Source organism: Lampris incognitus, chromosome 6 (assembly GCF_029633865.1).
Source record: "Lampris incognitus isolate fLamInc1 chromosome 6, fLamInc1.hap2, whole genome shotgun sequence".
NCBI classification, from domain to species: domain Eukaryota; kingdom Metazoa; phylum Chordata; class Actinopteri; order Lampriformes; family Lampridae; genus Lampris; species Lampris incognitus.
The window spans coordinates 12,694,653-12,708,186 of NC_079216.1; the positions used below are offsets into that span (position 1 = coordinate 12,694,653).

The window sequence follows — 13,534 nt, forward strand, 5'->3', positions numbered from 1 at the left end:
AGTTTGAGAAACAGACGCCTCCCAGGTCCCCAACTGGCATCTTCATTAAATATTACCTGTTAGAGCCTGTTTGTGCTGTCCTCTGAAGGGAGTAGTACACACCGGTGTAGGAAATCTTCAATTTCTTAGCAATTTCTCGCATGGAATAGCCTTCATTTCTAAGAACAAGAATAGACTGTCGAGTTTCAGATGAAAGTTCTCTTTTTCTGGCCATTTTGAGCGTTTAATTGACCCCACAAATGTGATGCTCCAGAAACTCAATCTGCTCAAAGAAGTGCCCATCCAACCAATCCAACTTGTGGGAGCTGCTTCTGGAAGCGTGGGGTGCAATTTCTCCAGATTACCTCAACAAATTAACAGCTAGAATGCCAAAGGTCTGCAATGCTGTAATTGCTGCAAATGGAGGATTCTTTGACGAAAGCAAAGTTTGATGTAAAAAAAATCTTATTTAAAAATACAAATCATTATTTCTAACCTTGTCAATGTCTTGACTCTATTTTCTATTCATTTCACAACATATGGTGGTGAATAAGTGTGACTTTTCATGGAAAACACAAAATTGTTTGGGTGATCCCAAACTTTTGAACGGTAGTGTATATATATATATAAAAGGTAACAGTTGTCATCTACTGTCCATATGGTGGGTGTTATGTAGTTTATCACATGTAAATGACGTCTACTTCATGTCTACAGTCTATTTTATGTCCCGTTGATGCTGCATCACATCCAACAGCATTTGCTCACATCAGCAGGTTGAGACAGGTCGCTGGACATTTACACTCACTGGCCACTTTATTAGGCACACCTGTCCAACTGCTCGTTAACGCAAATTTCTAATCAGCCAATCACATGGCAGCAACTCAATGCATTTAGGCATGTAGACATGGTCAAGACGATCTGCTGCAGTTCAAACCGAGCATCAGAATGGGGAAGAAAGTTGATTTAAGTGACTTTGAACGTGGCATGGTTGTTGGTGCCAGACGGGCTGGTCTGAGTATTTCAGAAACTGCTGATCTACTGGGATTTTCACGCACAACCATCTCTAGGGTTTACAGAGAATGGTCCGAAAAAGAGAAAATATCCAGTGAGCGGCAGTTCTGTGGGCGAAAATGCCTTGTTGATGCCAGAGGTCAGCGGAGAATGGCCAGACTGGTTCGAGCTGATAGAAAGGCAACAGTAACTCAAATCACCACTCATTACAACCGAGGTATGCAGAAGAGCATCTCTGAACGCACAACACGTCGAACCTTGAGGCAGATGGGCTACAGCAGCAGAAGACCACAACGGGTGCCACTCCTGTCAGCTAAGAACAGGAAACTGAGGCTACAGTTCGCACAGGCCAAAATTGGACAATAGAAGATTGGAAAAACGTTGCCTGGTCTGATGAGTCTCGATTTCTGCTGCGACATTCGGATGGTAGGGTCAGAATTTGGCGTCAACAACATGAAAGCATGGATCCATCCTGCCTTGTATCAACGATTCAGGCTGGTGGTGGTGGTGTAATGGTGTGGGGGATATTTTCTTGGCACACTTTGGGCCCCTTAGTACCAATTGAGCATCGTGTCAACGCCACAGCCTACCTGAGTATTGTTGCTGACTATGTCCATCCCTTTATGACCACAGTGTTCCCATCTTCTGATGGCTACTTCCAGCAGGATAACGCGCCATGTCATAAAGCTCGAATCGTCTCGGACTGGTTTCTTGAACATGACAATGAGTTCACTGTACTCAAATGGCCTCCACAGTCACCAGATCTCAATCCAATAGAGCACCTTTGGGATGTGGTGGACCGGGAGATTCGCATCATGGATGTGCAGCCGACAAATCTGCAGCAACTGCGTGATGCTATCATGTCAATATGGACCAAACTCTCTAAGGAATGTTTCCAGTACCTTGTTGAATCTATGCCACGAAGGATTAAGGCAGTTCTGAAGGCAAAAGGGGGTCCAACCCGATGCTAGCAAGGTGTACCTAATAAAGTGGCCAGTGAGTATATCTTACTTTGCAAATACAGAAATGTGTGATTTTGCATGATTGATCAAATTCAACCCATGTCTTGTAACAGGCTTGAAAATGCATCAAGTTGCAGAAATATCTGTTTTTCTGCAACTTGAGTGACTGAAATGTCATGTAACTTGCATTTAGCTGAAATTTAACCATTTACCAAAATAGGATGAGGTCACAGACCTTGGCCATGAGTTGCAACAACGATCTAACAAGTGATTTAGCCTTGGCCAGCACTCGTTAGCACAAACTAAGCTTTTTGAAAATGTAAATCTCCTTGTCAACGTCATTTCCTTTCTTTACGGCTGAGAGACTGAAAGAGCGGAGGAAACACTTGTTCAAATAATTTGCTTGCGAGTTAAACGGTTCTGTGGTTAGCATGCATAGCTGGCGGTCATTAGGGGAATGACTGAAACAATGTTTCTTTGTAATATTCTGAGGGTTGAGCAGAGGTCTGGGTCAACCGCGACACAGCCAACCTGTTAGAGACCCCATGTCCTGCTCAAGGAGAATTGGAAAGTTTCTCTAAAAAGCAAATGCCCATGTCATCATGTGATGCTCTACTGGCTAAGGTAAAACCTCTGGATTCCTGGTTAAAGCTGGTATGACATTACACTGAAGTTCAGCCAAGTAAGCACATATAGGAATTTGACTTGGTGGGTGCACATGGACAAATTCCTGAGTAAAAATGAAAAAAAAAAACTAACCCATGAGGCAGTATTTGTGCACTTCATAATATATATAAAATAATGCAATATGTAAGTATTTAGCTTGGCAAGTAACAAGGGATTAAAGAATGAAAGGTATGTTAATGTGAAGGGAACTAATGAGCACAACTAGGTAAACTCTGCATAAAGCAGGGTTTATTCACACATTTATCATTCCACTTGTGAGAAACATGTCGCTCTTTTTACCATTTACATTTTTACATTTAACTGCTGCATTCATCCAAAGTGGCTCACGCTGAGTTGAATAAATTTGAAATTTCTCTCCGATTCCATCAAAACAAGCCCGGCGTAGACAGGACAAAGAGTGCCACGACAATAGAGGTAGCAAGAATTTCTGTGACCCCAGAATTCACCATTGTGGAATGTAGGAATGTGAAGGTTTCATTAACAGGAAACTTGACCCCATTAACCTCTCACTGTCCACTTCCTTAATGCGCTCGCTTCATTAGGGAATAGGCGAATTATTGGAATTCAACTTTCTCTGACTCTAACTAGGGTTCATGTTCAACACACAGACACACACACAACACACAGACACAGACACACACACACACACACACACACACACACACACACACACACACACTTTTACCCCATGTATAAAGTGCATTGTACTATGATATTCAAAATGTGTAAAATAAAATTCATTAAATAAGGTTGTTGAACCGACCAGTTGACCACCTTTCTGTACCTTGTTCGCAGTTCTTGCCCCCATACCCCAGCGGACAGTCACAGACGTATGTGCTCCACTTGTTGACACACACTCCTCCATTCTGACAATTCACGTCCATACAGTGGTCCTTCTTCGCTAAACACCCTGGGTGAAGCAGAACCAAGTTAACAACACGCCAACACTGAAAAAAACACAACAGTTCATTTCAGATCACAACATATAAGGCACCTTATTCAGCATTTTGTCGTTTATCATCTTCGGCGCTATATGAAAATGACGTATCCCATGAGTTAAATGAGGTCAGCATCAAAAACAAAAAGAAAAGAAAACCACACCCTTTCACGGGTATAGGAAAATATTAACACAGCCAACACAACCAGCAGTCAGACAGAGGCTAATTCAGTAGGTGGACTTTTTCACACGAAATATCTAAATATGTTGTGGTTAAACTGGTTTGAAAATGTAGGTCTATGAAGTCCAGCCATGTTCCAATAAGACACACACTCAAACACACACACACACACACATATATATATATATACATACATACATATATATATACACGTGTGTGTGTGTATGTTTTAGTCCAACCAAGGGCGACACTGGATGGTGTCACAATTTAGTTCCCTCCCCTCAGGCCGAAGGGGGGTTTATTACTGAAGTGTGCAATTATAATAACGTTTGGAATGAATGAAAACTTGCATATGCATGGCTATTGAGGGCACGCGCTTGAAAACCACTGATGTATTTTCAGCAAACCTGCAGCGGTGCCATTGTTGGCGATGAAGCGGGCCATGTCCACAGGCTCGCCGTCGACGGCCAGGTCTTTGATGCAGCCCACAAAGTCCCGGCTCTTGACCGGGAAATCCTCGGGTAGGTCGGGAATGCCACCGAGGAGCAGCGGCCCCGTCAGGTCCAAGGATCTGTTAAGGAGGAGGAATGATTTTAAAAATCCTACGTTTACCACAGCCGTGGTTCAGAAGGTAGGGGTTGGGTGCCTGGCTCAAGGGACACTTTGACAGTACAGGTGGCCGATAATGGACTCACTGGGTGTTGCAGGAAGGGAGAGAAATGGGGAGGGGTGAAATTGAAGGAAAAGAATGAGAAGAGAAGAAGAAGAAAGAGAAGATGGTGAAGTAGAGGGTGTCCTTCATCAGGACAGACACGTGAGTTCAGACTTGAACCTGAGACTTCTCAATACAAAACAGCATCTCTAACCACGGAAATGTGTAATGATGATGATGACGATGATGGTGATGATGATTTATTTAATGATAAAGGTAATGATAGAGAATTTACCGATAAATTCACTATGAATATGCATAGCACATCTCAACAATGGGTTCCAATAGCTTCCATAGGTGCAGTCTGTCCTCAAATTACACATCTCACTTTTACAATTCAATCTATTTAGTTGCTCTGTTAACCTTTATTAGCTGCAAAGTTCCACCTGAGGAAGACCTGGCCGAGAAAGCAGCATCGCAGCAAACATAAGAAGTTGCCTACATCTAATATATAATGACACATGATTCATGTGCATGAACCCAAAACACAATCTTAGGCGATACCCTAAGAGCCAGTCAGCAACTTCATAAAAACAAAAACCTCATATCCGTCATCAGAAAACCCACTGTTTGTGCAGGGGCTGTGTAATAAAGAGCCATTCATGATGCAGGGTGCAGAAAACGCACAGATTGTATTTATCGGCCAGCCTACTTTGGGCAGTCTTGTGATTTATTAATACCACAAACGGAGCACAGCATTTGAATGTCAATAAGAAACGAGGTCAGATATGTGGGATTTACATAAGAATAGAGACGGTCACACACTTGAGGTTTTAAGGAGAATGTGAGGACAACAAACAGTAGAGAGAGAGAGCGGGGGGGGGGTTGAAGTAGGCTGTATACACACACACACACACACACACACACACACACACACACTCACTTCTTTTGCCCCGTTTGTGTGCCTTGCGCCGCACAAGAGTAGTTCCCGATCTGGCCACCAAAACGAATCGCCATGGCAACGTCACAGTCGTCAACGGCGACAACCGCCACCTTCTCTTCCGAGGGACCATGGGGGATGCCAAGGCGACCGATGTTTGGCTGCAAAAAAGAAGGCAGGGTGGAGCAGGGTCAGGACTACCAAAGGATTGTGGGTAGAGGGGAAGTGAAAGTCTTCGGGAGTGTGACTGTGCTGCCGACACACACTGCGGCTTCCCTGCCAGCCCCCTTTGTCAGTAACAAAACACGAGGAACGTGAACAGGAAACCCACTGATGATGATGATGATGATTAACGATGCATTAAAGTCATTACATAGTCACCCTTAAAATCTTATGGGGCAAAACTTTGCAAAACTCTGTGGAAAAGCTGATTTTTGAATGTGTAACGACCATAACTTCACCATCAGTTATTTTTTTCCCCCACCTTGAATAAGGACCCTAAAACTGAATGTTTGGATGAAACCTCATTAGGATGGATCATTTTTGACCGCTCCAACGTCACATCTCAATTACATAATTAAGTTACAGTGTTGATCATCTATCCCATTCAAGGATATGGTTTAGAAAACGACGACTAGAAACACCGCAACAAAAATACACACAAAAAAAAAAAAAAATCTGAAAAACAAAAAGGAATTCCCTCCATCCTTCTCTCCTAGTCTGCGCCTCGTGGCATCTTTTGACCTCGCCCGTCGGTTGACTCATTTACCTCGGCTGTAAAACGCCGCCTCCCGTCTGAGCCCAGCTCTGTCATTTGTCTGGGTGCAGAGAGCTGCGTGCCGTGTGAAGGAGAGACCGGTGGTTGCGCCGTACAACCGATGGTGTGTCCACATTGTGGTCTAAATTGGATTATGGGGGGGGGGGGGGCAGGACGCTGGTCGGGTACAGAGATAGTGCAGACAGGGGGGGGGTGCTTCACTCGAATGCCAGGCCCTCCCATGGGACGACACTTTCCACGGTGTCAGTTACTGTGGCTGCAGCTGGGCCACTTTTGTCGTCAGCGACAAAAAAACATCCTGATGCCACCTCAAGCTGGTCGTTTTCCACAGCAATATTCACATTTTCCACCAGCAAATTAAAGTCATTGTGTGTGACCCGGTGTTTTCGTGCATGCAAACGTGAGTGTGTGTCGCTTTCAATCTTTTTTTTCCCAGGATGCTCTGGGCCTGCTCTATGTGAAGTGACCGGGCGTGTGTAAACCAAAGATGCTTGTTTTCAAAGCACCGCGGTATCTCCTTTTACAACGGTATACTTCAGCTCCGCCACGTTTTAACCTGTAAACACCAAAACGACCTCATCCACCAGGAATTGTGAACGCACAGGAACGTGTCCCGGTGGCATCGGTGCAGAGACAATTTGCAGAGTTTCCCATCACATACTGTGCTTCCACACGTCGAACAGGGACGACAGGATTTCACATATGGATACACCGACCAAGCCAACCACAACATCACCGTTGGGATGGTTACTGGATCCAGGTGAGATTTCATAAGGTAATGGCTGCAATGGCCTGCTTTATTAATCTCATGAGAATGCAACAGGTCCCAGCTTTTAGGGCATTCACTCTCTCTGAAAGGCCCCCCCCCCAACAAACATCCCCAGCTAGCGATGCCTCCAGGAAAATGAGGCTCCCCTTGTCCCATCATGCCTGATGTCTTACATCACTGCCACAGAGCCTTTGAGCAGTCCTTGACATATGAAGTACCTTCGGGTGTGTAATGAAATAGCCTTCTGTTCTGAAGCACGGTGGTAGCTACTGTGTCAGCCGCTCACGTCACTGTACGTCTGTTGTAAAAGCTAGCACTGTCACTGACCTAGCCCTGGACACAGCATCCACGCTAACCGAGCCTCGGGACATCATCTTACATGTTAGCCTTTTGTCCATTTGCAGTGCACGAGGCCACTTTCAAAGCTATACGTTACAGTGGTGACAATAGCCGACAGAGGGTCATCTATCGGAGACGGTCCACCTCGAGCACATGAAAAAAAGAGCGGCGGTCTGCAGAATTCATTCTGTATTACTTCTGTGGTGTGGGATTTCTGTATCAGATCCATGACTATATGCAGAGGAGCTTACTGATGTTGGTAATTTAAGCATCTCCCCCCCCTTTCCATGTTAAAGATTTTGAGACTAAGAAAAAAAATAAACAAATAAAATAAAAATTATGAAAATTATACTAATATCATATAACATAAATTAAATAAATTATATTAATATAGCTTAAAAATTATAAAAAAAATAAAATAACATTAAAATCAAATTGGGCCACCTGCCACCCAATGACTGCTGGGATGGGCTCCAGCATCCCCGCGACCCTGAGAGCAGGATAAGCAGTGTGGATAATGGATGGAATGGATGGATCAAATAAAAACCCACAGAAACACAATACTAAATAAAACCGGTCTACATCTAGAATTGCAAACCGCCACATCATCACAGCCCAGATATGTTTAAAAATTCACATTTTCTATCCAAGGGGTTCATCCTCATAATGTTTCGCACCCATTTTTGATAAGGCAGCTGGGCGGCAGTGATTTGGGGGCCCTTCCTTGGCAGCGGCGGGGGGTGGGGTGGGGTGGGGGTTAGGGCCTCTGTGACTGCAAGCCTGTGTCGTGCTTAAGTGTCCTGCTTAAGTGTCCTCAACAAGACATGGGATCTTCACCAGCTCCAGGACTGCTATTCTGTCGCTTAGCTTGACCTCTGACCTCCCCGCAGAGGGGGGATAAGTCCATTCATCTTTTGAGAGGATCAAAACAGTTCAACAAAAAATGAAGAAAATAAGTGGCTATACCTCTAAAAGTCACCATATCTCTAAAATGTAGAGGATTCAGACTGCAACTAATCAATTGCCTTTTAAAAATATGTATTTTACACCTTATTCATTTTTTTCTGCCACCAATCATTTTATCAGCGATGTCACCTCTTCAGTCGGCGGATATTTCATATTGAAAGACAACTTTCAGAGCACCAACAGTTAGTTTAATAGGATAAAAGTTTTCTCACCTTAATTTGCTCTTTTGAGATATTTCATTCAAAACACTGTGTTCAAACAGGGAGGTGTTGGAGGAGAGACAGACCCTCATCTGCTCTTTGTATGGAGATTAGACAAGGTTGACAGACGGACCAGCGACTTAATCCCAACAACAAAAGCCACGGACTCATTTTACTTGGAATTGTGATGAGGATCTGGATTCATGATAGTAGGCGTGCTGGCAGCAGTCTCCGCCACGACGCAGGGCAACATTAGCGCATTGTAACCGGTTATTTTCTTGCCCGGTGCGGGATTCGAAATGGGGTGTACTGCTCCACAAGGCGACATCGCTAACCGCTCGACTAAAGGGTCAGGCCCGTTAGCTAGGGGCTAACGTGACTTATTAGTAGTTTACAGTCGTCACCCTCCCCGGAAGCGCGCCCTCGCGCTTGTTCTTCCCGCGCTCCGAAGAAACTTCTGAGGATCTGTACACTTCCGGATCCCACCGCTGCCACCAATATAACCGGTTATTTTCTTGCCCGGTGCGGGATTCGATACGGGGTGTCCTGCACCACAAGGCGACATCACTAACCGCTCGGCTAAAGGGTCAGACCCGTTAGCTAGGGGCTAACGTGTCTTATTACTAGTTTAAAGCATGAATGATTCATTGCGCTGTTCTATCTGAACATCGGCAAGGCCCTAGAAGTAGAATATTGTAACATGCACGAATAAGTAGACGCGTTAGCCCTTGGTGAAAGAATTGGACCCTTTAGTTGAGTGGTTAACGTTGTAGCCCGTGGTGCAGGAAACCCGGATTCGCGTCCCGGCTGCGGCGGTTCCCCGACTGCCTCCCCTAATTCGCTACAATTTGTAACGATGATCACATGCACTTTTTTTTTTTAACAAAGCACTACAAGCATCTAGCGGCATATTTAGGTCAGTCAATCAAGGATCAGCCAAGGGTGAGACACTTTGCTGCTACACCTTTGTGTCATCAGACTTTGCAACGGTGTACAACACAGTGGGGTTGGCCAAGTAGGCAGCCCCCGGGTTACGAATGCCCAATTTATGACCCGACGTCCATAAAGCCTATTATTAAAAACAAAAAATAATCGCGATAAGCACAAAGGTTCGTACTAATGAATGGACGGACTACTTTGCGCGACGCTCAAAAACACTGCGCATTGGCGGTTCGTCGGCCCGACGGAGAACAACGCGACGCCGTCGTCGCCATTTTAAATCGGACCGCGTACACATTGTGTGCGTCGTGTTTTCGCTTCAATTTTCCGTGTAATCATGGCTCCAAAGTGTAAATCTGATGCAAGTGATGGCGGTGCGTCGAAGAAAAGGAAAACGATCGCGATTGAAACGAAAGTGGAAACTATAAAGCGTTCAGAGAGAGGTCAAACGTTTGACGTACTCAGAAGAGTATGTCAAGAGTGTGCTGGAGGTGAAGAGTGTCAGACAGAGTGATGAGCATGAAGCTGGAAATCAAAGGTGTATTGATGAATGTTATCCGCGCATGTGCCCCGCAAGATGGGTGTGAGATGGAAGAGAAAGAAGAATTCTGGAGTGAGTTTGATGCGGTGGTGGAGAGGGTACCTAAGGAGGAGAAAGTGGTGATTGGAGCGGACTTCAATGGACATGTTGGTGAAAGGAACAGAGCTGATGAGGAAGTGATGGGTAGGTATGGTGTCAAGGAGAGAAATGTGGAAGGACAGATGGTGGTGGATTTTCCTAAAAGGATGGAAATGGCTGTGGTGAATACATATTTCAAGAAGAGGGAGGAACACAGGGTGACGTACAAGAGTGGAGGGAAGTGCACACAGGTGGACTATATCTTATGTAGAAGGCACGATCTAAAAGGGATTGGAGACTGCAAGGTGGTGACAGGGGACAACGTAGCTAGGCAGCATCGAATGGTGGTCTGTAGGATGACCTTGGAGACCAAGAAGAGGAAGCGAGTGAAGGCAGAGCTGAAGATCAAATGGTGGAAGTTGAAGAAGGAAGACTGTTGTGTGGAGTTCAGGCAGGAGTTAAGACAGGAACTGGGTGGTAGTGAAGAGTTGCCGGATGGCTGGGCAATCACTGCAGATAGAGAGGGAGACAGCTAGGAAGGTACTTGGTGTGTCATCAGGACAGAGGAAGGAAGACAAGGAGACTTGGTGGTGGAATGAGGAAGTACAGCAAATTATACAGAGGAAGAGGTTGACAAAGAAGAAGTGGGATAGTCAGAGAGATGAAGAAAGTAGACAGGAGTACAAGGAGATGCAGCTTAAGCGAAGAGAGGTGGCAAAGGCAAAGAGGTATGGTGAGTTGAATGACAGGTGAGACACTAAGGAAGGAGAAAAGGACTTGTACTGATTGGCTAGACAGAGGGACCGAGCTGCGAAGGATGTGCAGCAAGTTAGGGCGATCAAGGATAGAGATGGAAATGTGCTGACAAGCGAGGAGAGTGTGCTGAGAAGGTGGAAGGAGTACTTTGAGGGGCTGATGAATGAAGAAAATAAGAGAGAGAGAAGGTTGAATGATGTAGGGATAGTGAATCAGGAAGTGCAGTGGATTAGCAAGGATGAAGTGAGGGCAGCTATGAAGTGGATGAAGAGTGGAAAGGCAGTTGGTCCTGATGACATACCTGTGGAGGCATGGAGGTGTTTAAAAGAGATGGCAGTGGGATTTTTAACTAGATTGTTTAACACAATCTTGGAAAATGAGAGGATGCCCGAGGAGTGGAGAAGAAGCATACTGGTACCGATTTTCAAGAACAAGGGTGATGTGCAGACCTCTAGCAGCTACAGAGGTATAAAGTTGATCAGCCACAGCATGAAGGTATGGGAAAGAGTAATAGAAGCTAGGTTGAGAGGAGAGGTGACGATTAGCGAGCAGCAGTATGGTTTCATGCCACGGAAGAGCACCACAGATGCGATGTTTTCTTTGAGAATGTTGACTGAGAAGTATAGAGAAGGCCAGAAGGAGTTACATTGTGTCTTTGTAGATTTAGAGAAAGCATACGACAGGGTGCCGAGAGAGGAGGTGTGGTATTGTATGAGGAAGTTGGGAGTTGCAGAGAAGTATGTAGGAGTGGTGCAGGATATGTATGAGGGAAGTGGGACAATGGTGAGGTGTGCAGTTGGAATGACAGATGGGTTCAAGGTGGAGGTGGGATTACGTCAAGGATCGGCTCTGAGCCCTTTCTTGTTTACAATGGTGATGGACAGGTTGACGGACAAGATCAGGCAAGAGTCTCTGTGGACGATGATGTTCGCGGATGACATTGTGGTCTGTAGCAAGAGTAGGCTGCAGGTTGAGGAGAGCCTGGAGAGGTGGAGGTATGCACTGGAGACAAGAGGAATGAAATGCAGTAGGAGCAAGACGGAATATACCTATGCGTGAATGAGAGGGAGGACAGTGGAATGGTGAGGATGCAAGGAGTAGAGGTGACGAAGGCATATGAGTTTAAATACTTTGGGTAAACTGTCCAAAGTAATGGGGAGTGCAGGAGAGAGATGAAGAAGAGAGTGCAGGCAGGGTGGAGTGGATGGAGAAGAGTGTCAGGAGTGATTTGCGACAGAAGGGTACCAGCAAGAGTTAAAGGGAAGGCTTACAAGATGGCTGTGAGACCAGCTATGTTGTATGGTTTGGAGACAGTGACACTGACGAAAAGACAGGAGGTGGAGCTAGAGGTGGCAGAGTTGAAGATGCTAAAATTTTCACTGGGAGTGACAAAGAAGGACAGGATTAGGAATGATTATATTTGAGGGACCGCTCAAGTTGGACAGTTTGGAGATAAAGCAAGAGAGGCAAGATTGAGATGGCTTGGATATGTGTGGAGGAGAGATGCTGGGTATATTGGGAGAAGGATGCTGAATATGGAGCTGCCAGGGAAGAGGAAAAGAGGAAGGCCAAAGAGGTTTATAGTAATAATAAATCAATCTTATATAGCGCTTTTCTAATACTCAAAGTCGCTTTACAATAAACAGGGTTTATTGTAAAGCGACTTTGAGTATTAGAGATTTATGGATGTGGTGAGGGAAGACATGCAGGTGGCTGGTGTGACAGAGAAAGATGCAGAAGACAGGAAGAAATGGAAACGGATGATCCGTTTTGGCGACCCCTAACAGGAGCAGCCGAAAGTAGTAGTAGTATTTCAGAGAGAAGTGAAACGCTTATCGTTTTTGAGCGGGCTCTCATTTCTGGTGTCAAACGGCCGGCCTCCGCCAGTCGCAACCCGCTCCGGGGACAGTGGCAGGTAGGGAGTTTGAAATTTAAGACATTTTTCTTTAAAGTTTTTATACCTATACGCACATTATCTCTCAATTATAAATACTGTACTGTAGTTACATTTATTATTACTGCGTTATTATATTCATGATGTTTTGGGTAAAATGTATACTATACACTAATGTAACAGTATAATGAGTAACAGTGTAAGTGCAGGGAACGAAGGTTCGATTCCCGGCTGCCTCCTGAGTTCTTGGACTAACTGACACTAGATATGAACTGTACATAACTGTTCTGACATATAAATTCGACATAAAAACAGAATCAAAAATGGAACTCGTTCATAACCCAGGACTACCTGTATGCTAACTTTCAAGCAATTTGCTTTTTTCATTCATAAAATTGGAATAATTTCATTTGGAAACTGCTCAGGAGAACAAGAAAATTTGATGTTTGGTCACTACATGGCTAAGTCTTATCAATTCAATTATTTCTTCTTCTGCAATTTCTTGCAACCCAGCACTGCAGAGCAGCAGAAAGCATGAAAGCACCGTATTAGCTTTCTACCCCTCGGTCTAATTTGTCAGCAAACTGTATCGATGACCCCGGTGATTATCAACACGTATCTCGTCAGTGGAGCTGAAAACTGGAGCTGTTGAAAGAGAAATCCATTGAACAATATGAAGTGCTGTGGCCCTCTGAGTGACTCTCAACTGTCCTACACACACCATGCCCCTTTGTGAAATAACTCCTTACATTACTTTTGAGACAAGCCTGTATAACCTACACGGGTGACATAATATTCTTGGGAGAGTTTGATCTTCTGTTGTTCTCAGAGTCAGCCGTACTCTGGCACTGGAAATACCTCATTGGGAAACTGATACAATAGCCTACAAGCTAATTCTTCAGATGCCATCCATGGCCAGAGTAAT

At 44.8% G+C, this 13,534-nt stretch overlaps 1 protein-coding gene across 1 annotated transcript in view; it reads right to left on the reverse strand.

The window, feature by feature from the left end:
• Positions 1–13,534, reverse strand: part of LOC130114448 (cadherin EGF LAG seven-pass G-type receptor 1-like) — a 94,919-nt gene that overhangs the window by 43,121 nt on the left and 38,264 nt on the right. The window contains exons 6-8 of the mRNA XM_056282330.1: positions 5,353–5,510; positions 4,165–4,328; positions 3,424–3,549 (exon numbers count right to left, since the gene is read on the reverse strand). Of these exons, the coding sequence (XP_056138305.1) occupies positions 3,424–3,549; positions 4,165–4,328; positions 5,353–5,510 (448 nt within the window). The remainder of the gene's footprint in view (positions 1–3,423; positions 3,550–4,164; positions 4,329–5,352; positions 5,511–13,534) is intronic.